Source organism: Mastomys coucha, unplaced genomic scaffold (assembly GCF_008632895.1).
Source record: "Mastomys coucha isolate ucsf_1 unplaced genomic scaffold, UCSF_Mcou_1 pScaffold12, whole genome shotgun sequence".
Taxonomy (NCBI): Eukaryota; Metazoa; Chordata; class Mammalia; order Rodentia; family Muridae; genus Mastomys; species Mastomys coucha.
This window is the reverse complement of record NW_022196894.1, coordinates 70163421-70187846: the sequence shown is the minus strand read 5'-3', so window position 1 is coordinate 70187846 and position 24426 is coordinate 70163421. Positions and strand designations below refer to the sequence as shown.

General features: G+C 38.2%; 1 protein-coding gene across 10 annotated transcripts in view; it reads right to left on the bottom strand.

Moving 5' to 3' along the window:
- Positions 1-24426, bottom strand: part of Robo1 (roundabout guidance receptor 1) — a 1018630-nt gene that overhangs the window by 90481 nt on the left and 903723 nt on the right. For all 10 annotated transcript variants that reach the window (XM_031364239.1, XM_031364236.1, XM_031364243.1 and 7 more), the window contains 3 exons: positions 22731-22851; positions 22259-22397; positions 20204-20331 (listed from right to left, as the gene is read on the bottom strand). In XM_031364239.1, the coding sequence (XP_031220099.1) occupies positions 20204-20331; positions 22259-22397; positions 22731-22851 (388 nt within the window). The remainder of the gene's footprint in view (positions 1-20203; positions 20332-22258; positions 22398-22730; positions 22852-24426) is intronic.

The following is a 24426-nucleotide window of genomic DNA, read 5'->3' as shown; positions in this document are numbered from 1 at the left end:
ATTTAAAGTGCCCTTTCTTCCTTACACTTTTATCAACAATCCACAGGACCAGAATGAATCACATACCAGAACTTCAGGCTAAAAGTTTATATATATTGTACTAATGACAATTGATAATCCTTATAGTCTATTAAAGACTTGAAAAGCTATCTAAGAATATCTACAGTCATAAAAACTAAAAGCATCAGAAATCCTTAAGAAAACTTTATGAACAATGGAACATTTAAGTTTTTAACAACCATGATCATCAGGAAATGATTCCAAATATCTTAATAAAAATCTATTCACAGTTCATAACACTTTTTATTTGTTCTCATGTCAACAAATAAGTAATTGATCAAACAAAGAAACAAATGTGGCAAATCCTACATATTCATCTACTAGTTTCTTTTAATGAAATCATTATTCTCTCATTTGTCTTCTAAAAATATTAGTTTTACATTTTTTTAACTTCTTCATACGTTTCTTCTTTACTTTTCCCTTTAGAGTCAAGTCAAACAATTTTTTATTCACAGAGCACAGATCTCTCTATAAAATGGGCATTGATTCTATTTTTTTATGTAGTATGTCAAAAGACATCTCCAGACAGCAGAGTGACTTGGAACCGCCATTCATTATCCAATGAAGCACATACATATCATCACATACAGGAGGCTTCACTCTCACCTAACTCTTCTTAATGCCTTCTTATCTAAAGGCTCACAACACTCTCTATCTCTGATTCCCTCCTGGTAGCAACAGAATTTTAATGGCACAAAGACAAAATCCTTGACCAAATTGAAGACCAGAGTTAAATTCATACATCTATGGACACCTGATTTTCAATAAGGAAGCCAGAAACACCTTGAAAAAAAAAAAAGACATCTTCAACAACAGTGTTAGTCAAACTGGACATCTGTCTGTAGAAGAATACAAAAAGATTCATACTTAGCAGCCTGCATTAAAAAAACCCAAACAAACAAACCAAAACTCAACTCATAAAAATAGATACACTGAACCTGATAGAAGAGAAAGTAGACAACACCCTTGAAGTCATTGGTACAGGAAAAGGCTTTCGGAACAGAACACTCTTAACCCAGGCACTAAGATCAACAACTAATGAAGAGGACACTATAAAACCAAGAAGCCTCTGTCCAGCAAAGGACACCATCATTTAGACCATAGCATGAACAACTCAAACAAAGCACAGGGAAGCAGCAATTAGCAGTAAGGGCCAGGGAACTGCATAGTGGTTGCAGACTTTGATGTCTTTAAGGGTCTTAAAAAGTGTTTTGTTTCTACTTGTCCAAACCAGTTTCAACATAACACGGCAGACAGCAAAGCAATAGACACGTGGAATCTTACAGCATTTGCTATGCATATTTTTAAGTGGCTATTCAGAGGCACAAAGTAGAACAGCTGGGTAGACCACCCTGCCCAGTGGTTTCTCCACAGATTATATCTACACGTTGGTAAAGTCTGCTATAAAACATCTTCAAAGATATTCTTTATAGTGTCGAAAGATGTAGCTTCTGTGTGTACCATATATGAGGTTCTACATTCAAGTAACAATTGGAAAATCCAAATATTCTTCCCTAGTAATATCATTTTCAATTGATGAAGAACTTTATATAAATAGTTCTTAATGTTAAATTTAAGAGATATCAGAAAATTTAAATATTTATGCATTGCACTATGATTAGATTTTGTATTTTACATTAACATCCCATTAATTGAACTCTAACGGCAAATATATTTTAGTGTATTCTTAAAAGTGAAATAAATGATTGGATATTTCTCTGCTAACCATAAAATATACAGTTAGCACAGATTCTGTCTCTAGCAGTGAAGGGGCAGAGAGATGAGAATGAAGAAGACTGGCATAGGAATTGGGAATAATTCATGTATTTGAAACCCCTGGTATATTTCATTAGAAGGTTTTATATTAAAGTGAGCCTTCCATCCTGCAGGGCCCATGTTATTAGTAAACAGAAGAGCAGCTTTTCCTCATGGGGCTACAAATGAAATCATCTGCTCCAAATTCTTCTCATTAATAGGGTTGTTTTTATTATGAGCAACTCATTTCTTTTTTTTTTTTTTCCAATCAAGGCTCTCTTTTACTTGGGGGGTTCAGCAATTATATACAAGAGAACAAACTGAATCTCTGGTTACAGTGACATTTGAATAACATAAGGGATTCTGGAGGAGTCAGGAAGAGTCTAAACAAAGTCAAGGAGGAAGTCCAAGGGAAACCGGCTGCAGGGCTAAAGGTGTAAACTCAGGGTGTCCCGCAGGTCTCAGCTCCAGGGAATGGCTGGAGGCGCAGTCCACAGTCAGGGAGGAGGTCAACAACAGATGTCTTCAGGCTGTATACTTGCCAGCCAGCAGGCGCACAGCAGGCATGAGTTGAGTCTGCAGTGGCAAACTCTGATGTCTTGCAGCTGAGGGACCCCAACATCTCGCCCTTGTGTATTATATGAAAGCAGGGTTAAGGCCATATCAGTGGGCACAACTTTGCACGTGGATTTTTACGGTGCTTAGTCAGAATTAACCTGGGTATTTGTTATCTCTGGAAGACATCTTTACCCGTCATCAAGGTCACGTGCAGCTAGTTTGATTCTACAAACTGGGTTCTTTTAGTGTTTTTTCCAAAACACAGCCACTGGGCGCGTGCCTCTGTCTTAGGTGGATATCCGCTAGGATCGTGAACCACAGGTTTCCGAAATGCACCATTCGCCCATGCAGCTAGCGCCAAGATATGCCTCAAATACCTGCAAAGTCCTGGACCATAAGTCTCTCTGGAGTCCATTCTTTCTGAAGTCCATTTGAAGCAGTGCCTGCAGCCATTGTGTTTGGGGATGGGTGTAGCCTCCTGACTTCAATTGTAAATTACCAGTTCAGACTCGGGGAACCTAGAGATCTAAATTTATAAGATTTGTGTAGCAGTTTCATTTGGTTTCTAACTACTCTTAAAGGTATAGATATATTCTGTATTGGGTATGGTAAAACGTTGTAACTGAAAGCTAGTTTAAAGCTGGTAACTCAGGTAATGAAAGGAAAAATTAAAGCTTTAAACCCGTGCTGACTAGGAAGAAAAGTTATGGGCCTAAGAGCAACTCATTTCTAATGGATCCCTAAATTCCTGTGATTTATTTTCATACTCTTCTACAGTGAAGAGTAGGGTTCAGTTAACAAGTCTGACAGGTGAGATTTTTTTTTTTCCTTTAAATCTTATTGTGGAAGAAAATGAATGGGCTGGAAATCACAGAGCTTTAAGGAAGAAGCATATTTTTGGCCACACAGCAGAACACTGGCTTTCAAGTAATGAAGTTATCTTCATTTGAACCAAGGAGACCCATCCACTGGTGTGTGAGACTCCCAGGCATAAATACACATGAATGATAATATCACTAACAATCAGGAGCCCGTCAGGTACCTTAATACACGGTATTATTTCTTTTTGGGGGGAAAGGTTTGAGTTTAACATAAAAGCCTGTCATTATGTCTTTTAACTTTGCAGACATAAAAATAGAGAGAATAAAGGGGATATTTTAGAATGTACTTAATGGATACATAAAACACTGTGAACTTTTTGCCTCTAATCAAATACCTCATGTCACTCTGTAGAACAATGGCTTTGGAGGCAATTTTGGTTGTCAGGGCTGAAGTGGGAGAGAGGATGAGGCAGAGCTCCCTGTCTTCAGTGAACACAATCTCCAGATGCTGAGGATCCCGCCACAGCATCCAAGACAGCCATCATAATAAGGAATGCTGGGTCGTGAGATGCCAGGAGTGCCAGACAGATCTGAGAAACATTGCTGTCAGTGCTCTGAGGATGGTCTAACAAACCATGCACCCCGACCTTAAGCAATGGCTGACATGTCTTGGGGGATGGCTAAAAAGCTTCTATTCTTCTTCTCTTCCTTCAAAAATTACCTACTTTCCTTTAGAGCAATCATTTAAATGCTGCCCATTGTGTATCTGCGCATTAAAGAACTCACGATTCAAATGCATCTGCCATGTCACCCAGGACAACCTGCGTGCCATGCCAACACAAGTTCTCAGGATCGTAGTTCAGAGTGTAAATGCATTGGGGTCATGGTTCTGAAGCGGGAAGCCTCAGTCTTTCTATCCCTCCTCCTTGAACATAGAGACTCCTTTACTGATTCTGCTTCCCAGCATTTCTGAGTCCATCAATCTACTTACTACTCTTTAAAGGGAATTAAAATAATTTTGAGCAATTTTTCATTCACATACAATACATTAGAGTCATGTTTTCCCTGTTACCTTCTGGTATCCCCTCCCGCCTTCCCTGATACTCTTCTTCCCAATTCCTCATGTTCCCCCATAATATTTTTCTTCTCAGTGAGCTCCCCTACCCTCAGTCATCCTAAGTCTAACACAGGTCATAATTTCTGCTGTGGATTCCTAACTGGCGTGGTCACGTCATCCACAGTAAACACCCTTTACAGTACACCTCCCAAGTCCTGGTTCTTACAGTCTCTTCCCAATTATATGGCCCCCGCAATGATATCTTTCTTCTCAATTGGATACTCCACCCAGTCCTCTGTAAGTCTCACACAGTTGAGCATTCCTGCTTCAGGTCATTATATGCAATGTTCATGTCATGTACAAAACCCACCTTTGTATAGTTCTCTTCCCCATCTCCTGGTACTTATAATATTTCTATCCCCTTTCTCACGATGTCCTCCAGGCCTGGGAGTGTGCAATATACATGTTCTATTTATAGCGAAGCACTCAAAAGTCCCTTACTTGTAGAACTATAATTCCTAAATGAGTTAGGAATCCCTTCTTTTGACTATCACCCATTGCTAAATTAGGCCTCTCTGACCTAGGCTGAGAGCTGAAACAGTCTACACGTATAAGCATACATATTTTGAAGGCAGTTTATGTACCTTGAGTGAATGTCAGTAAGATTCCCCCGGAGGTCCCAACTGATACTACACACAACTGCCAAACTGCTCACCTAACAAATACCTTACTTTTTTTCCTAATTTAATCCCCAATAAAGCCATATTGATGAAAAAAAAAACAACATAAACAAGATGCTTACATTAGTAATTTTTGGCGTTAAAAATCCTTCAATATAGTCTTAAGTCTTTTAAATTGAGAGCTACCTGCTTAGTGTGCCTTAGCTGTGTGACAGTTGGGCATCTTCTTCTATCACCTGCCTGTTGTCCTGTCCTTTGGGATTTGACACACACCACAGTGCATCTTACCTCCATACGACAGAATGGTAGCATTCTTTCTCTGCTGCCTTAGTTCCTATACACTCTTTAGATCTCAGATCAAGATGTAAGAAACATTCCACAAAGAAAACAATTGCAGGAGCTTGGGTCTCCTGGGGAGTGATGCCAGAAGAAAGAGGAAGCCAGAAACTCAATAAAGGTGTGATGGAAAAAAAAAAAACCAAAACCATTCCAGATGGTACCTGTAAGTCTGACTTTACATCCTAAGAGTGCTGCATTTTCCCACAGCAAACTTGCGCTCACAACACACATCCGAGTTTAAAGCCACACATTTGTGTGACTATTGCGTCTGCCACCCAAACTGGGCTTCACGTGTTACAGAAACTAAGCATTTAACAATCCTGTTTGCTTTTAGAGCTTATCAAGTGGCAAATGTTTCCTACATTACAAATACCTGTTAGAGAAGAACAAATTACAGCACCTCTAAAATTCTGAAGAAGATGCTTTCCCTGTGAACCCATCTTCATACTCTGTGGTTTCATGAGCGTGTATTGTCTCCCAGATCAACTTTTGGCCGATCTGTTTACCCTTCACAAGTCTCAGCACTTTCTGTAGAATATGTAAAGTGCTGAGAAATGTGCAATGAATGACAATGCCCATCTTTAGGCAGCATATTTCCTGGAAGACCTGGAATGAAATGGCTAATGATAACCTTAAACAACTGAAAGTAAATCCACTTTGGATGGAGACAATCTCCACGAAAAATCAGGTATGTGATCATGAAAATCGTATAGATGTTTGGCTCACTGTTTAGTAACAAAGAACCATCAGTATAAGCTATCTGTTCTGCTCATACAATGGAAACCTCAGCAGCTTTCAAAAAGAACTCAATACTCCATTAGTGCCAGGGGAGGGTGATGAAGATGCTTGGTAAAGTTTGCCCCTCAGGTAAGAGAAGGATTAGAATTAAGCTTTCTCCCACACTTAACAGTACAGGAAGAATATGCGCTTTATCCTATACATATATGATATGTAGCTATATTCCAAGTAAAATATCAGTAGAGTCAACTTCATCTCAAAACCAGGCGAGGCTAGAGCACTGAATGCAAACACCTCTAAGGTATGCGGTCAAAAGAGCAAATCTTTATCATCCAAGTCTGCAGTTTAGTATAAAAGAATATCAGGCCTCAGTTCCCTAACTTTTATGCTAGTTCCAAGATCAATGATTTTAAAGTGTGTAGCCATGGCTAACCTTCAGTTTCCTGGAACCCAGCACAGAATTGCACTACTTAAACATTCATTCCCTAGGAATATAACTCAAACTACCATGAGGCAGTAACTTCATCTGTAAGAATGAAAAGGCAGATCCCATCTATTCACTAATGACTTAAGAGGTACTGTTTGAAATAACTGCTCTACCATGCACAAGGTTGACTTTCTAAAAAAAATCTTTGTAAATCGGCCCATCTATCAGGTTTAATTGTGCAGCGCTCCAAAGTCTCCAGCTATAGCATCGACCACACAAAATGAATGTCCCTAAGCTAACTTTAATAACCATTTATGGATTTCCCTACCCTTATAAATCTGTTACAAAGCAATTACTCAGCGTCATTTTGTCTTAAACTCGTTTTAGCATATTTTGCAGGTGTGTTTGTACTGGCTCACTGGCTCTCAAGTCCTAAGAAGTTCAAAAACCAAATGAATGTGCTCATGCCATATTCATGCATTTGTTTTTTGCAATGTTTAGGTAAAGTAACTTGAAGTATTCATTTAAAATGTATACAGGATCCTTTTAAAAGTGAAAAGTTTAAAATTACTCCACAGATTGAAGTTGCTGGCATAAAAATGAAAGGACACTAGATGCTACGAAGTCATATGGAACTCTTTTAACAATAACTTGTTGTTCGGAATGTGCTGAAAGGTCTCTTTAGACCCAGAAATAGCGAAGCCTCTTTACCCTTAATTAGCACTGTGGATAGCTGTCAAGCTAGCTGAAATCATAGCAAATGAGTAATAAAAAGTTAATATATATATGTATAGATAAAATATATATAATATATAATGTATATATATATATATATATATACATGGATTAAAAAAATCAAAATTTCAATTATTTAGTATGTTTATTTTATCCAAAGTTCCTAGTAAGGAAAAAGGTCCTTAGTATACTTAACAATTATTCTCTTTGTGAAAATTCTATTACACAATGAATAAAGTAAATCACTTTATTTATGTCTAGAATATTCTGGATAAAATTCACTAAGCAAATCTGAATTGGAGAATTAAAATTAATTATACCAAATAATGCACAACCTCACTAAATGACTCCAAGTCTTAAATTATATGAGATTGTTTGCAAGAAATCTAACATTTGAGTGTGGGTTCTTTGCCAATGACTAGAGAGAAAAGGTAATTTACTTCAGACAATTTCATTCTCAGACTCAATTATGCACATTTTATAGATCTGCACGACCCATTATATATTTCCATGGTGACACCGCCATTTGAGAATGTTGATTACCAGAAACAGTCACTCAGTTATATACCCATCCAGCTGGGGCTGTAGATTCCCTTTTCCATGCTTATGAAGATGGGCGTATCATCCCATGTGAGGCTCAGAGCACAATGGAAGACCCAGGATGTGCTGCTCAGAAGGCTGAATGATGACTTGTCACAGGACCATTTCATGTATGCATTATTCCTTCCTTCTGACTGCGCTACTTACTTCTTCAAATATTTGATGGCACATACATTAAGAGTGCTTCAAATTAGTGGTATTAAGGTCACTGGTGAAAGCTTCTTTTTTTGGATTTGTTTTTAAGTCCTATATCATTTTCATTTAAATAACGGACATCCACCCCACACCTTTACTGGAGAATTAAAGAAACCTAAGAGAATATTACATTTTTAGCCATCGTTACGGCACAACAGCTATTTTCTTTAAGGTTCAAGAATACAAGAAGCTCTTCACCCCTGTTGGAAGAAATAAGTTAAAACGGAAAAAAAAAGCTTTATAATCTAAAGTACTGCTGGGTCTCAATCTCATGAAATAGTGATAGAAAAAAGGAGTGGGTAGGTAAATAAAGGAACAGCAGAAGCGGTGGTAGGCATCTTCTTTACACCACTGGGTCAGAACAGTAAGGAGAGGGAGTTAGGCTCATCAATCTTTCTCTTGTTCAATTGTACCGAGACACCATTAAACCTCCAATGATGGTATTTTCCTTTTGGTTTCCTCACAAAGGACTCATTGGCAATATAGATTTTGTGCAAGGTGCCGTCACATGTCGCATTTTGAGTGTTACCTATTTTATAACACAGATCGCTTTCTTTCACCTCTCTAGGTTGTTGTGGCATTAAAAAGTCATAACTTTTGAATGTGAAACAAATAAGAAAAGGCAAGGTGAATGCATAGCAACACACAGGTGGAATGTAGGATAAGGTTCCTGAATTCATCATCTTGAAAAATAGCAATACATGCAGGGGATGCAGCTTTTGTTGAGGTGGTAGTGATGGTGGTGGTGGAGAGATGTGTGTGTATGTCCTTTGGCCTCTTAATACAATGTTTATTGTCATAAGCTAATTTTCCTGGACTTCAGTTGACTGCTGCAATGTACAATATGTTTCTAAAAAGCATCATCTCCTAAAGCAATTGATTCTGTCTTGTTACAGTCTAGCAAAAGTGTTCTACAATTATCAAAATGCATCCAGTCAACAGGTAAGGCTTTGCAGGGATCATAATATGTTGATGAACTCACTGCTCTTAACCAGGATCCTGGATTCTAATGAACCTAACTTGAACCTGCAAAAGGCCCCTCGACACTATTAGTTTTGGCTTTGGCTCAAATAACCACATTAATGGTCAGACACAATGCACTATTATGCTGCCAGCCTTTGTGAAATCAGCAATTTAAGGGAACTGTTCCAACAAATGATTTAAATGAAGTCCACATCAAAGTAAGGAAACTCCAAACTGAAGGTCTTGCTTTTAGGTTTTTTTTTCTCATTACTTTTTTATACTTAGATATTATATGAGCTCCAAAACAAGCATGTGACCCCTACACCAAGAACTGCTGTGCTGCCAAGGCTCCATTCAGTGAACTCTGTGATGCAAACCTCACATTTATCAATTAGGTCTTCCCTTTTCCAGAGTTTGTTTTTTGAAAGAAAGCTTTAAAGTTTGTAACTTACTTCTGCCAGTAACATCTACAGTACACATGGCTTCTTATGTACCAATTGATCCATTGGCCTGATCTTTCACTGTAATTCTGAATTCTGAAATAACCATCTAGCAGTCTCAAAGGGCCACATGTACCCATGACATGATATAAAACCCATATTACCTTAATGTCAAAATGGTAACATTTACATTAGAAAACGACTAAGTTTAGGGATGCTTATCTCTTCTAATGAAATATACTTCTTGATCCAAATTTAAGGTGACATTATATGTCAGTCATTTCCAAGCAGTGATCTGTCAATATATTATGGCTTTGGTTTCATGAGCCCTGTGGACATCAAAATCTAAAGGCATTGAAATGCTTATAAAATGGTATAATTTGCATACAACAAAGATACATCCCCCCTGTACTAGAATGCTTCTATATTACATATTATACCTATTACAATATAGTTACAGTGCACTCTTAAGTAATGCTGGCAAGAATAGTTGTCTGAAAATATCCAGCCAGACAATGATTCTTTGCAATCCTGCAGATATTGAGAATACCTCTTTATTTTCAGCTCACTCAGTTGTACTTGTATTATAAATAGATTGAATTTTTAGAATGAAAACAAAAGAATTCAGCATTGTTTGTTTTCTCTAGAAAGTCAGCAGCAGTAAGCGTACCAGGAACCCCAGTCATTACACTACCTGTAAAAAAGAACCATGGTATTCATGCATTTATCTAATCAAAACAATTGATTACTTAAGCCTCAGGCTTTGATGTTTTTTATTGAGGGGTATCTCCTGTTTACACGAGTTTATGAGAACGATTTTGTAGTTGTACATATGACTCATATTATCTTTTATACAACTACCGATAAGCAGCTGAGGATGCCAAAGATGAGCAAAGTAAAGATTTCTATGTTTAAGACATGTCACTAACTTCCCAGAACTTGTTGAATGTTTCATGTTCGCTGGCTGCTACCGCTCTCCAAATGTCCTTTGAGAGAAACATTGCACTCCCATTTGACTGATGAGCGAGCGATATGATACTCAGAAATGTCAGAACTCATTTAGCCAGGTGTCAGTAAAAGTTATAGTCTTCCAAAAGATGGTACAATTAATTTCCCTTGTATGCTATTCTCCGCAGAAGCAAAGAATAAGGCTCTCAAAAACACTCTACTTAATATTCAGAAAGGACTAAGTATCAAAGGGCCAGCAATAATATTCCTTGAAGAATTATGTTAGAGAATGACCATACTCTCTATTAATGATCTACCAAAGTTTTGAATCTCAATACATATTGGATGAAAATTACAACTAATCTAACAAACCTTAAGGGTTTGCTATTGTTGTTGTTGTGTGGGGTTGAGGAAAGAGGTGAGAGAGAATCATGGATGTGCCCTTAACTCAGGACTTCCTAATCCACCTCAATTTTTATGGGAACTTCAGTGATAATTATCTTAAGTTATTTTATCTACATTTCTCTTTATTTGCAATAAATGTATGTATTTTAATATAATACATTTACTCAAGACTTACAAATGGGTTAGTTATAAAGCTTTATTTTACTCAACAATAGAATTTTTAAGCCTAACAAGGACTTCTCTGTTTTTAGACCTTATTTAAAGAATTACTGCATTAGGAGCTTCTAATAATTAATAATTTTTTTTTACTTTTTTTATTAGATGTTTTCTTTATTAACATGTTATACAATAACTCCTTTCCCAGGTTCCCCTCCAAAAAAGAAAAAATAAATAAAACAAAAAAACAAAAACAAAAACAAAAACAAAAACAAACCCCTGTTTCTTCCCCCCCTCTGCCTGCTCGACACCCCACCCTCTCCTGCTTACTGGCCCTGGCATTCCCCTACACTGGGGCATAGAACCTTCACAGGGCCAAGGCTCCAGCAGCAAATGTATAGCCGAGCATGGCCTAGTCAATCAGCAATGGGAGGAGAGGCCCTTGGCATGCTGCTGGAGCCATGAGTCCCACCATGTGTACTCTTTGGTTGGTGGTTTAGTCCCTGGGAGCTCTGAGGGAACTAGTTAGGTCATCTTGTTGTGGGTCCTAAGAGGCTGCAAACCCTTAAGCTCCTTTTCAATAGATGAGAACACTACCACTCAGAAGAGCTCCTTAGCTTGCCTAGCTGGCAGGCAACAGGACCTGCACTTGATTAACACATGCAGAAGACCTTTTGTAGCACCGAGGACTTCACAGTGCTTAACTTCTCCTGCCAGTTTGCCTTGGTGAAGGGGTATCCAGATAGCTGGTGAAATAAGTGTGTTTGCGAGGACCGTTTCAGAAGAAGTTAGCCTTTAAAACTGTACACAAAGCGACAAATGTGTTCTCACTAACATCATCAGTTTAAGGTACATTGCCTCCTTCATGCATTGCCAACTACTTATGACTTTCTATTTGTTTCACATTTGTGTTATACTACGGAAATGATGTTACAAACAGCAAATTCAAGTAACTTTTTGGTTTTTTTTTTGCATTCCTGTTCAAATGAGTCATGAAGCAGCAGAAACTATCTGTAGCATCAACAATGCATTTGATTGAAGAACTGCCAAGGACAGTGCCATGCAGCAGCGGTTCATGAAGTTTGCATCGACGAGGAGAGCCATGAAGATGAGAAGCAGAGTGGTCTGCCCTCAGCAGTCGACAAGATCCACGTGAGAGCAGTCGCTGAAGCTAAGCCTAGGACAACTACACAAGCAGTTGCCAACAAACTGAATGTGGACCATCCCATGGCCACTGGAAGCAGACTGGGAAGGCAAAAAAGCTTGCTAAGTGAACTGACCAAAATGTTTCCTTAAAAACTGTCCCTTTGAACTGTTGTTCTCTCTTAATCCATACAATAGCCGTGGGCAACTTCTTGATAGGATTGCGTTGTGTGAAGAGAGAGGAATTGTATATACAGTGAGTATCTCACTTGACTGAGAAGTTACTCCAAAGCACTTCCCAAGGCCAAATTTGTAAGCAAGAAGATCATGATCACTGCTGAGTGATCTGCTGCAGGTCGGATTCAGCATAGCTTTTGAGCCTGGGATAAACCATTATATCTGAGAAGGATGCTCAGCAGATGGATGAGATGCGCCCCAAGCTGCAGTTTGCACAGCTCTCCCTACTCAACAGAAAGAGTTTAGTTCTTCAGGGCAAAGTCCGATCACATGTCACACAACCATGGCTTCAAACACTGAACAAGTTGGTCTATAAATATTTGCCTCATCTAATTTGCATCATCTAGTATGAGGTCCTGTTGCCCTGACCCTTTGCCAACCAGCTATTATGCCTTCAAGATTCTCACCAACATCTTTTTCAGAAAAAAAAAAGATATTTTCACAACTTTCTAATAGCAAGCATTTCTTATTGGTAAAAATGTGTTGGTTATAATGGTTCCCATTTGGATCGATAAAGATGTGTTTGAGCCTAATGATTCTGATTTAAAAGCCATAGTCTGAAACTGAAATTCCTTTTTCACCAACCTAAATAAAAGTATAGTGACTTTCATTGAATGGAGGAGCAAGCAGGTAGTTTGGCACAAGAAATAGGCTTGGATCTTATTACAGAGAGATGGGAACCATGATAAGCATTTAATGGAGGGGACTAACACAACTGGATTTGTGTTTTAGATAAGGAATCTGCAGAGAGTAAAAGATGCTACAGAATCACAGAAAGATGCCAGATACCGGCATTAATGGAGCTTAAGAAGACAAGAACATGAGAACAATGGGGAGAAATGTTTAAAAGGCAGCAGAGAAGGAGTAGGAGTTTGTGATTCCAGGTTTGGGGCTAGACATGGAAATGAGAGTGAGGGATGTGACACCTCTCTAAACTGTGTTCTGTATGTGGCTGCACTTCTGGGGCTGTGGAGGACCATGGCAGGTTGCACTCCCGGGGCCGTGGAGGACCATGGCAGGTTGCACTCCCGGGGCTGTGGAGGACCACAGCAAGTTGCTACTCTTATTGCTTAAGTCTGTTCTATTGCTCACTGCAAAGACAGCAGAAACTTCAAGGTTCCCACAAGCCTCTGACAGCTGCTTCTCATTTTACTGGAAGCTCTAATTGCTCACCAGTTCCCAGTTCATTGGGGCCCATTGTAGGGGTCAATCATAAACTGTAGCACCTGAGACTTCAGCTGGGCTTCTTGTCTGACACATGCAGTTGAGCATCAGGGAAAAAGGCTCTGGGAAACATCCCATTAGTTGCAATTAAATCAGCCCAAAGACAGCCTGGGCACTTTTCCCCCTCTGCCTTTGTGTCTCCTTCCCCATTTGATGTCAATCTCATCCTCTAAAGAGCAGCCTTCCAGGGACCGTCACTAGCTAATCAATCCTAATGAGGACGCGCTTTTCTCCTTCATTATATACTTGGCATAAATACCGATGAGATGCAAAAGACAATATAATTCTATGGAGTAGAAGAGAGTCTACACCCCTTTGACAACTCATTTTAGCATTGCTATTATAGGCCGGTAATGAATTTAGAGAGACAGCAATATAATTTGTGCTTATGTTTAAAACTAAACACAGATTTTGAGAGAATGGATGATTTCAGATCAAAGTTAAGAAAAGAAAAAAGGGGACAGTCACTACCTAGAGAAGAGCTGGAATTTTACAGAGCCTCCCTATATGATCACAGAGTATCACCTGGCTTGGCAGTGCCTGGCACCTGTTTTGTTTTAACCCAGATCCAGGAAAACAGGCATCAAAGACTAAGTGGTTCCTGGGAGAAGCTTGGGAGGTGAAGCCCAGCAGGTGTAGAGTGGGGTATGAACAGAGATAACAACATATCGCTTCCGATGTCTGAGTGGTACAGCATTCAGCCCCCAAGAGAAACAGCAGAAGGACGAATCTCTTTGTTCCTTTTGTAAGAGAGGTGCACAAAAATGGGATTACATTTTCTTAATGGTTCAACTCAGGGAGATAAAGGTGATTGCTTGGGAAACGGCTGACGTCTACCTTCAGTTCAGCTTCCTGTGACTGATGGGACACGGTGATGGGAACACGGTCACTCGGCTGATAGAGTCACAAATTCACTCTGGAAATAAAATTGTGACAGTACTAAGAGCTGCTTTAGCGGTGAAGTTGTGAAGAGAGGCGATAGATTAATGACGTTATCTAGTTTGCCCTGTTTAAGCAATGAGTAGCTCAAGCAAAAGAATCTTCCACACTGAAGGCAAAATTGGGAGTGAATTAGAGTTTAAATCCTGGACAGTCTTGTCCACCTTTCTTTTGTTATAGTAGTACTTAAAAGGGACATGATTTTGAAAAGCTATCTACATAACTGCTGTTGAAGTAAGTAACTGACAAATCTTATAGTTACAAAACAATATATTAGAGAGAAATATTTATCTTCCCTCAATGTTTTAAACATATTTTGTAGATCTACTCATTATAAGTATTCAAGGCAGTGGTGGCACATGCCTTTAATCCCAGCACTTGGGAGGCAGAGGCAGGAGGATTTCTTAGTTCGAGGCCAGCCTAGTCTATAGAGTGAGTTCCAGGATAGCCAGGGCTATACAGAGAAACCCTGTCTCAAAACACCCCACCCCACCCCCCAAAAAAAAGAAAAAAGAAAAAAGAAAAAAGAAAATGAGTACTCGAAACTCTAACTTTAACCAAAGGGGGGAAAATCACACGCTGTAAAAAAAAAAAAGCCTTGAAATGTGACTAAAAGGAAGACAAACCAACCAATTGCACACGATTATCATCTGATTCTAAGAAAAACCTCAAGGCCCACCTGACAAGCATCCACCGAACAGGGTAATGCATTTCGATTAAGATAGTAAAATGGTATAAAACAAAAGTCTCGCCATTCTCAAACACCAAGGGGAGGCATAAATTGTAACAGTTTCAGTGACAGTGTTTAAGAGCTTGGCAGAATGCCCCATGCATCTATTTTCTTCTGGTTAGATTTCATGTTTTATGGATATGTCACAACCTATAAAGTTGTTATAAATACCGCACTAAATATAATTTCCTTTAAAAGATGGGGTTATTATGCTATGTTAAGCACTTGTTTGGAAACTAATTCATTCCTACTAAGATAGAATTGGCAATCCTAACACTCATAAATGAGTCATTAGAGTTCAAACCTAACAATAGCCCAAGACTGTGGTGAACTGGAGCTTTTGTTTATAAATGCTAATAGTTTTTGTTTGTATTTTAACTTAATAATTAAATTCTAGAAGAAATGTGTAGATGGTGTGTAAGTACGAGGAAGTATATACACATGGAGGAGACAAACATTGCTTAGGAAATGGCTGGGGTGTAGATGTCTACATTCAGTTCAGCTTCCGGTAACTGAAGCGACCCAGTGATGGGAACATTAGGCATAATTAAGCGACCACTGATTTAAAATCACAGGTAGTAAGTATTGGACAGCCCCAGAAGACAATGGACTATGCATCACTGAATTTTCCGAGTAAGAACTAAGCAGAATCTCTTTTCTATCCTAACTATTCTAAACAGGGCTGTTTCCTCGTTTTAATGAGTCACATAAGGAGCATAATTAATGAAACATAACAAGTGTTATTTTCCCATTGGTCAAATTACTGTTGAGCCTTGAGTCATGTTCTGACAGCCAAATTCAGTGACATATACAACTTGCTATGTAAGGTGAAGGAACTGAGATTTTCTTGAATCTGGGTATTTCTTGATGAACTGTTTCTAGGGGCAGGGCAGAATCCATTGCAGACTTCAACTTCCTAATGCCTCCAACCTTTATTATGACCTTCGTTGCCCAGAAAGATTGGAACGATTATATTAAATAATCTACATTTTGATTCAGCACAAAATTTATTTTGGCTTTAGTGTACTGCTGCTACAAAACTACCATTGCAGGTGGACCTCAGGTGGTGTGGCTGTCAGGGCACAGTGACAAGCTCTGAAGAGTGACCTCAGCAGGCCATGCACGTCTGAAGTGGTCATGAATATTAAGAAGTTTTTAGAGATTACTTACTCATGAATAATATTATTAGCTTTTGCATTGTACAGGAAGACTCTAGTATTACAGAGAGATGCATGGAAGGGCTGAGAATTTTACCATTTGCAAAGTGATCGACCAGATCAGGTAACAGAATGAGAGTGGATGTCAAACACCCCCTGCAGAATGCTCCAAAACAATACCACACTGAAGACAAGTATAATGCCTTTTGAACAATTTGTGTGCCCAATAGTCTTCATATCCATAATCCACTTAGTGTCTATTTTATAAAAGCTCATTATAATTGTAGCCCTGGCTTTAATGATTGTAACACAATCTTAGCTACATTTTTAACTTCTTAAAAGTCCAGAATTAAAAAGAATCCTTTTCAAGATCTGTCAATCCACCGAACATTTCCTTACTCTTTTTAACTTCTCTGCAGACAAACAATACAGAGACAAATGTCTGTGCTCCAGAGAGGAGCTGCCAAATCAGGTCTAGTCTGAAAATCTGATCTGGTTATTTATCAAGACATTTAGAGTTAGGAATTTTGTCTCCTCCTAAATTTTCCTGTTTTCTTATTTTCTTAGTCTGTCTTACTTTATACACTTAAAATATTCAAAATGATGTTATTAAAATATGCAAATGGTACAATGATTCCTGCTTTCCTTGCTTCCCAACACAGACCACAGACAGAATGAATCACACATGGGAGCCTCTCCAGCTCTGGCCCAATGCAGTTGGCTGTTGGCAGTTAGGATCGAGCCACCAGGCCTTGCTTGGGTTTTCCTTATGTGTCTGTGCTGTTTTGCCACTCAAGCAGAGGTTACAATGTGGATTCATATTTCAGTTTCAATAAGTATTTATTAAAGCACAGTGGAGAATATCTAAACAGAAAGGCCAAGGAAGGGTTTGGAGCTAGATTTAGTTCTGTAGGAGATCAACTGCCTAGGAAGAAAAATGCATGAAAATAATATCCAGCCACACACATGCATGCACATTTGCACAAACATACACACACACAACACACACACATACACACACAAACCACATATACACAAATACTACACACAACAAACACATACAACATGTATACACAGCATACACAACACATACATGGCTACTACACACAGACACTCAAACCATATACAGACATTTTCCGTCACAATACACATACCAGAAACACACAGATACACAGAACGATCACACTAGTACACACTAGTACACACACAGAACAGATAAAATACATACACAAACACTCATAGCACACAACATACATACATAGCCCACCTACAACACACTCATACAATAAATGAAGACACACATACCATAACATACACATGCACACACACCACACTCAAACATATACCACACATGCACTAGCACATACATATACACATGCACACTCACAAATGAAGAAAAAGAATAAAGGAGAAAGGAGGGAGGGAGGAAAAGAGGGGAGTCACACAGGAAAGTCCTTGACTCAAGAAAGGAATATGAGAATATCATAGATACTGTCTAAAACAGGGCAGAATTGCTTATAAGGTGTAACTCTGTGCTAAGTGAGGTACTTGGCTTATTCATCTATACCACAGAAACTAAAAAGGAAAAAGAAAAGCTTCAAAAAAGAGCAGAGAAAAATAATTCTCAAATCACAGATCTTTTTTAGATATTGGAATTAATTTTCTCTGTATTAAATGGTGAAAAAACCAAATCACTACCCTTATTTAAAGTAATTTTTACTCATCACTTTCATATGCTGAAGTTTTCCTATCTGAATTCTGTGAAAGAAATACTCACAGGGTGGCTAAATGGCTAAGTGCATAGAAGATTGCTTTCAAGTGCAAACCGACTCCAATATTCCCTCTTAAAAGGAACCACATAGAACTACAAATTATATTGCTAACTTTGCTGTAACTGCTTCCTGCTACCAAAGGGATTCAATTTTGATTAGGTTCCAGTGTAGTAACTAATATGTACTACAGTCTTCAGAAAAAAAAAAAATACAAAAACTCCAAGTCTTGGGTTCCTTTTGAATTCTTAGCTGTCTTTGAATCAGAGTGTTGCTTCTCTTCAGTACTCTGTCTACTATTCTAATATGTTACGGTGACTTCAACAGTGATGCTAATGTCCGTATTTAATACAGAATGAAGTAATACAGTCTCTGTTACTCACAGACTCCCCCCACAACTTCATAGAAAACCAAATGCATTTGAAACGAGAATGTCTGAATTCAGCAAGCAGATCTGGATCCCATCATTTGTAACCAATTTCCATTGAAACCAATTCAGGCTTAGGAGCAAGAATTCCATATGGAAAACTTAAGGCTGGCTTAGCCATGGAACTGAGTTTAAAATTGCAGGAAGAAACCATATGTTGGTTTCAGTGCCCACTGTACACGAACCAGGACTACTTGTTTATATTAGCATCGGTCTACCAGGGTAGAAGATAAGGGCCAGAAGTGATAGTTATTTAACTGACTGTGATAGACAGTCAGTTTTCTTGTCACACAGGCCTGGAGACAGACTCACCTTTTCATGCTTTGTATTCATCATGGCCACGGTCACTGCCTCTCGTGGGCTTTTGAACTTGGATTTGACATCTCTTGAATTTACTCTTGCTCTAAATGGGAGTGGTGTTTTTTTCACATAGCATTAGCATTAGACTTCTGAAGTCTAACTGAGCTTAAGAAGTATTGGAAGCCTTAGAAATTCAGGAATTATTCTTTACTTTTTTTTTTTATTAATTTCTTTTGTTTTTATGAGGTTGGGCTAAAACTCCCAAAATGGGACATAATAGCTTTCGAGATAGAAAGGAAATATTTTCTTCTTCCTCTTCTTCTTCTTTTTTTTTTTTAATGTGAAAAGCCCCAGGCTGTTTTGTGAACATCCACTGTAGCAAAACTCTCTCAAAAGCCACCTTTTTCTTCTTAATAGCTTTAGAAAAGACAGCATTCAGAAAAGATGACAGCCCCAAGTGTTGCTAATGTTGGCCCCATAAACAACCTAAGTGGTTTATGGTCCCTGTTTACTATATATCCTTGTCAAAATAGGGAATCCTTTACAGCAAAAAAAAAAAAAAAAAAAAAAAAAAAAAAAAAAAAAAAAAAAAAATGTATTTAAAGGTCACTGCCTCTCAAGCTCCACAATAAAGAATTTCTTACTAGGAGAAAAAACCCAACGTTCTCAGATGAGAAATAATGAAATATAATTATTGTAACAGCACAAAGGCAAAATGATGATAAAGGACTCAGAGATGCCTGAATTCTGAACACAACAGCGAATGAACATCTGCAAACATCTTCAAACATCAGCTTCAGTACACTAACCACTTTCAGGACACTTCTGCCACTGAACATTCGATCCACCTCAGCACATAAACTCAGGAAGAAGTCTCCAACAAAATTAGCCAAGGAGAAATGAAATTTATTCACCCGATGTGTGTGCAGTACCTGTTTTGTCATTGTCATTGTGTGAAGAGAAGGAGGCAAAGCAAGTTTACACAACCCTGATCTGAAACACGACCTGAAGCAAGGTACATCTTATTTTCTTTCTCAACTGCCACTTAATTAAGAGTTTGAAATGACATTATATTTCAAGACACAGAGATTAAGGCATAGTGTCATTTGAGATCCAACTTAACATGAGTCTGAAAATTTAGTTCAGTTTCTTCCAAATAGTATATAGATATAGACAATAGTTCATTTGGATATTTGACATAAATATTTAGAGCAATAAAGGCTATATTTATAAAAACTAATAAGTAGTGTACTCTGCAAGTATGAAAGTTATATTTCTCACGATTAAACAAGCACACACACACATACATGCACACGCACACGCGCACACATGCATATACACACGCACGTGTGCACATACACACGCATGCATGCACGCATATGATCCCTCTCACTGTCTACCTTGAACTGTCAAAGTGGCAGATGCTTCAGCTTTCCCGACCATATTTTCTGCAACACAAGTGTATGATCCCATGTCGCCTGCTGTCACCTTCCGAATTTTCAAAGTATGATCATCTCGGATTTCATATCTGTTGATACAATAAAAGAAAATAAAGGCACATGGTTTGCTTCTTGGAAAAATCAAACCATTACAAGTACGAACCTATGCTATATCTAGGCATCAGGTCACTAGCAGCCATCCCTCCAAACAATCAGAATCAAGGTGGATGTAAACTAATTCAGTTTCTAAAAGAGCAATTGGTTTCCACAAGCTACCGTGCTCAAATTAAAGTTAAAAGGCATGGGGCCATTGAGTAAGTCTAAAATTTAAAGGTTTTCTACATTATGGCCTTACAGGAATGTAAGGATCTAGCAGATATTATTTTATAGATGCAGAAAATGAGGATACTTGGTTTTGCTTTTCAAGTATTTAGCAATAGTGTGGAAAACTGAAGGCAGATAAATCATTTAACATTTCAGTTTACATCACTTTTTCTTCATTCAGAAACATTAGCTTCATTTACCTGCTAGGAAACTCAAGTCTCTTCTGTTAAAATCACAGCAATAGTGTAGCATCTCTCCATAATGAAGCAACATCTACTGCTTTAACAGACCAAGTTTCTCGCTGGATATTAAACCTGTTCATCCTAGCCCTTTGTGGCTCAGCAGTCTCATGCACTGTGAGTTGAAATTCTTTACTGCAGGAATCCCCTTCATCATTTGGCCCTAGTAGCTCTAGTATGATATCACATGATGCTTACCACATACTTTGTACATGAGCTATGCTAAACTTTCCTACCATATCTCTGTGTGTGCTGCAATGGTTTGTATGTGCAATATTTTACTTTTCTTTCCTGTATGTGTATATATATATATATATATGTGTGTGTGTGTGTGTGTGTATATATATATGTATGTATATGTATATGTATATACACACACACACACACACACACATATATATATGATATATTGAAGTCATTGCTTATGGTTCATTTTCCTTGAATAACTTTCTCCTGATTCTGTACCTATGTATGTGCACCAAAAGAGCTTGATAATGTCATTGGCTATATATTCATGCTGCTATTCCCCCTCTTTTTACATTCAGTAAGCACAGATACCCTCCATCATAAAGCTACAATGCCAATACTTAGCAAGAACCCAACATGTGCTGCTGAACGAATATACACGAGACAACAGCCTTGCGACAATACCAGAATGTTCTATATCACTGTCTCATCCGCAATGTTCCCTAAATCTTAGATCTCTCTTCTTCTGTTTAAGGTGCCAACAGACATCAAGAAATCCTGACTTCCACCCTTTCCTGGCTATACTATCACTAATAAAGAAGTCCAACGTTTCATTGACTCATAGTTACATAGTTTAATGCTATGTCTGACTTCCTTCTCCTACCTACTCCTTTGCAAAAAGTTCATATTCAGTTTGTCAGAGCAGAAGAGAAATCTGTTTAATGAACAGTGCATGTATAAGCCACAGTGGGGGCTGCTCTGGAGATAGGACTCTAATTATCTCTGGGGTTCCATCCTAACCCCCGGCCAGACACAGAGTCTACAGATGTTCTTCAACTTGGGATGCAAATAATCAAACTGAGTGTATTATAAATTGATATGAGAAATCCAAGTTTCATTCCCTATACTGGGTTTCCCATACCCTATACTACCTATACCATACTCTTATACTACCCTCTGCAGTATACACAGTATATATAGTACATAGTACTGTTTTGTTCATTTGCTTGTTTTTTTGTTGTTTGTTTTGTTTTGTGTTCCAATTACAGGAACTGGGGCTCAGTCTACGATTGGAGATATTACACCATTTGTAACTAGGCCTGGAAAAGATTATAATTCAAAGGACAGGTTATTGAACAGTTTAACTGAAAGTGATGATGAGTAAAGATCAGAAGCGAGGACCATGTCACTGACTAAGGCATGCATGGCCTGATTTGAAACAGAAATTTCAAATTGATGCATCGTATTGTGAAGCCCCCATCTGTACCTGGATTTGGGCAGCTCTCCATCATCTTTCCTCCATCGAACTGTAGGCACAGGGTCTCCTCGTGCCTCACATTTAAATTCTGCACTGTCATCCACGGTCACTGCCAAATTACTGGGTCTCTTCACAAATGATGGTCTCTCTAGCAGATGAATGAATGGAAAACCCCTTAGGATGTTCAGTAAGGACAGATTTCCACTTACCCGCACAGCTGCCCACTCCTATAGATCTTTCACTGTTTCATATTTACACTAATTTCATTAACTTTTTTTTTCTCAAACTGCTTTGCTGATTCCTTTTCATACCTTTTCTTTCCTCTGAACACTGGATTACTAGAATTAATTTCTCCTTTATGTAAAAGGACATTTATATACTTTGATTAAAGATGATTTTTCTCCTTTGTATAAAGATATAAAATAATAATGATTAGCATGTTCTACAGGAGTTAGATGATGTTAGATAGAAATACACTTACCTAAAACAGTTAGCTCTGCCACTTCGCTCTCCCGTTCCCCTACCATGTTGGTACCAACACAAACATACTTGCCAGCATCGCTTTTACGGGTATAAGTGATCATGAGCTTTCCTCCTCGTATCTTCAAAACAAAAAAAGCCCAAAAACAATTGAGAAGGATATTATGAAAATGTCTTTAACTGCTAACAATTAAGATCTTCACAAATGAAGGCCGTTCTCTACACAAAATCAAAGCATAAATAAGTAAAACAGCTTGTGAATACAACAAAATAAATTTGAAATGTTCAATATAAAAGAAAAGCACTTTATTTACCTATACGTCTGGAAAAGTTTCACTATTTAGTGTAAGTGTTAGTTTCTATTTTACATCAGCTAAAACCTTTCATAGTTTTAATCAGGTGTTAACTAGAAAGTTTAAACTTAATGGTTGACCTAGATCCAGATTTAATCCGGAATACAAATAGAAATATTCATATTCTAATATTATTAAGCATAGAAAAAAATGTCTCTAGCTAGTTTGCTAGAGCTGCTTTAAAGGAAAATGTCTTACTTGCCAATAAGGGAATCTTACTTTTTTTTTTTTTTTTTTTTTTTTTTTTTTTTTTTTTGGTTTTTCGAGACAGGGTTTCTCTGTGTAGCACTGGTTGTCCCGGAACTCACTTTGTAGACCAGGCTGGCCTTGAACTCAGAAATCCACCTGCCTCTGCCTCCCAAGTGCTGGGATTAAAGGCGTGCGCCACCACCGCCCGGCGTATCTTACTTTTGATAACAGCTTTTCCCACTCATGTCTGTCTGTCTGTCTTTCTTTTGTTCCTTCTTCCTTCCTTCCTTCCTTTCTTTTCTATCTTTCTATTTTTTGGAGGGGAAGCATAAGGGGCCATGAGTATAAAGATCTTCCCACAAGTGATCCACCAGGCCCCAATAAGCTGAGTAATATTCTCCTGTCCCTCTGCTTCTCCAAGCCCAATCCACCAGTTTTCTTCCTGCTCTGTGGCAAATCACCTGCTGCAGCTTCCCTTTTAACTCAACCCCTATTTCCCCTGGATAACACAGATGTCCTCTTTCAGTAGATTGGGAGTAGATAGGCCATCCAGACAAAACTAATCAGAGAACCGCTGGCGCTAACTGACATCATAAACCAAATGGACTCAAGAGAGATAGACAGACTATCTCACCCCAATACAAAAGAGTAGACTTTCTCCTCAGCACCTCATGTAAATTTCTCCAAATCGACCACGTACTCAAACACAAAGCAAATCTCAACATATATAAAAAAATCAAAATAACATGCTGCATTTTATATAAACACTACAGATTAAAACTGGATACCAACGACAAAAGAAATAGCAGAAGGCTTACAAACTCACGGAAACTGAAGAACTTACTACCAAATGAGAAATGGATTGATGCAGAAATTAAAGACAGCCTAGAAAAGAATGAATAATAATGAATATAAAACACACCAAAACTCATGGACACAATGAACATTGCCCAAAGAGGCAAGTTCATAGCATGAATAACTACATAAAAATGTTGCAGAGACCTCATATTAGTGAGCTAACATCATATCTGGAAGATCTAGTACAAAAAATAAGAATCTCACTCAAAAGGAATAGGAGGCTAGAAAGAAATAAATTTAGCTGAAATCAATAAACTAGATTTAAAAATACAAAAAAAAAATCAATAAAAGAGAAAG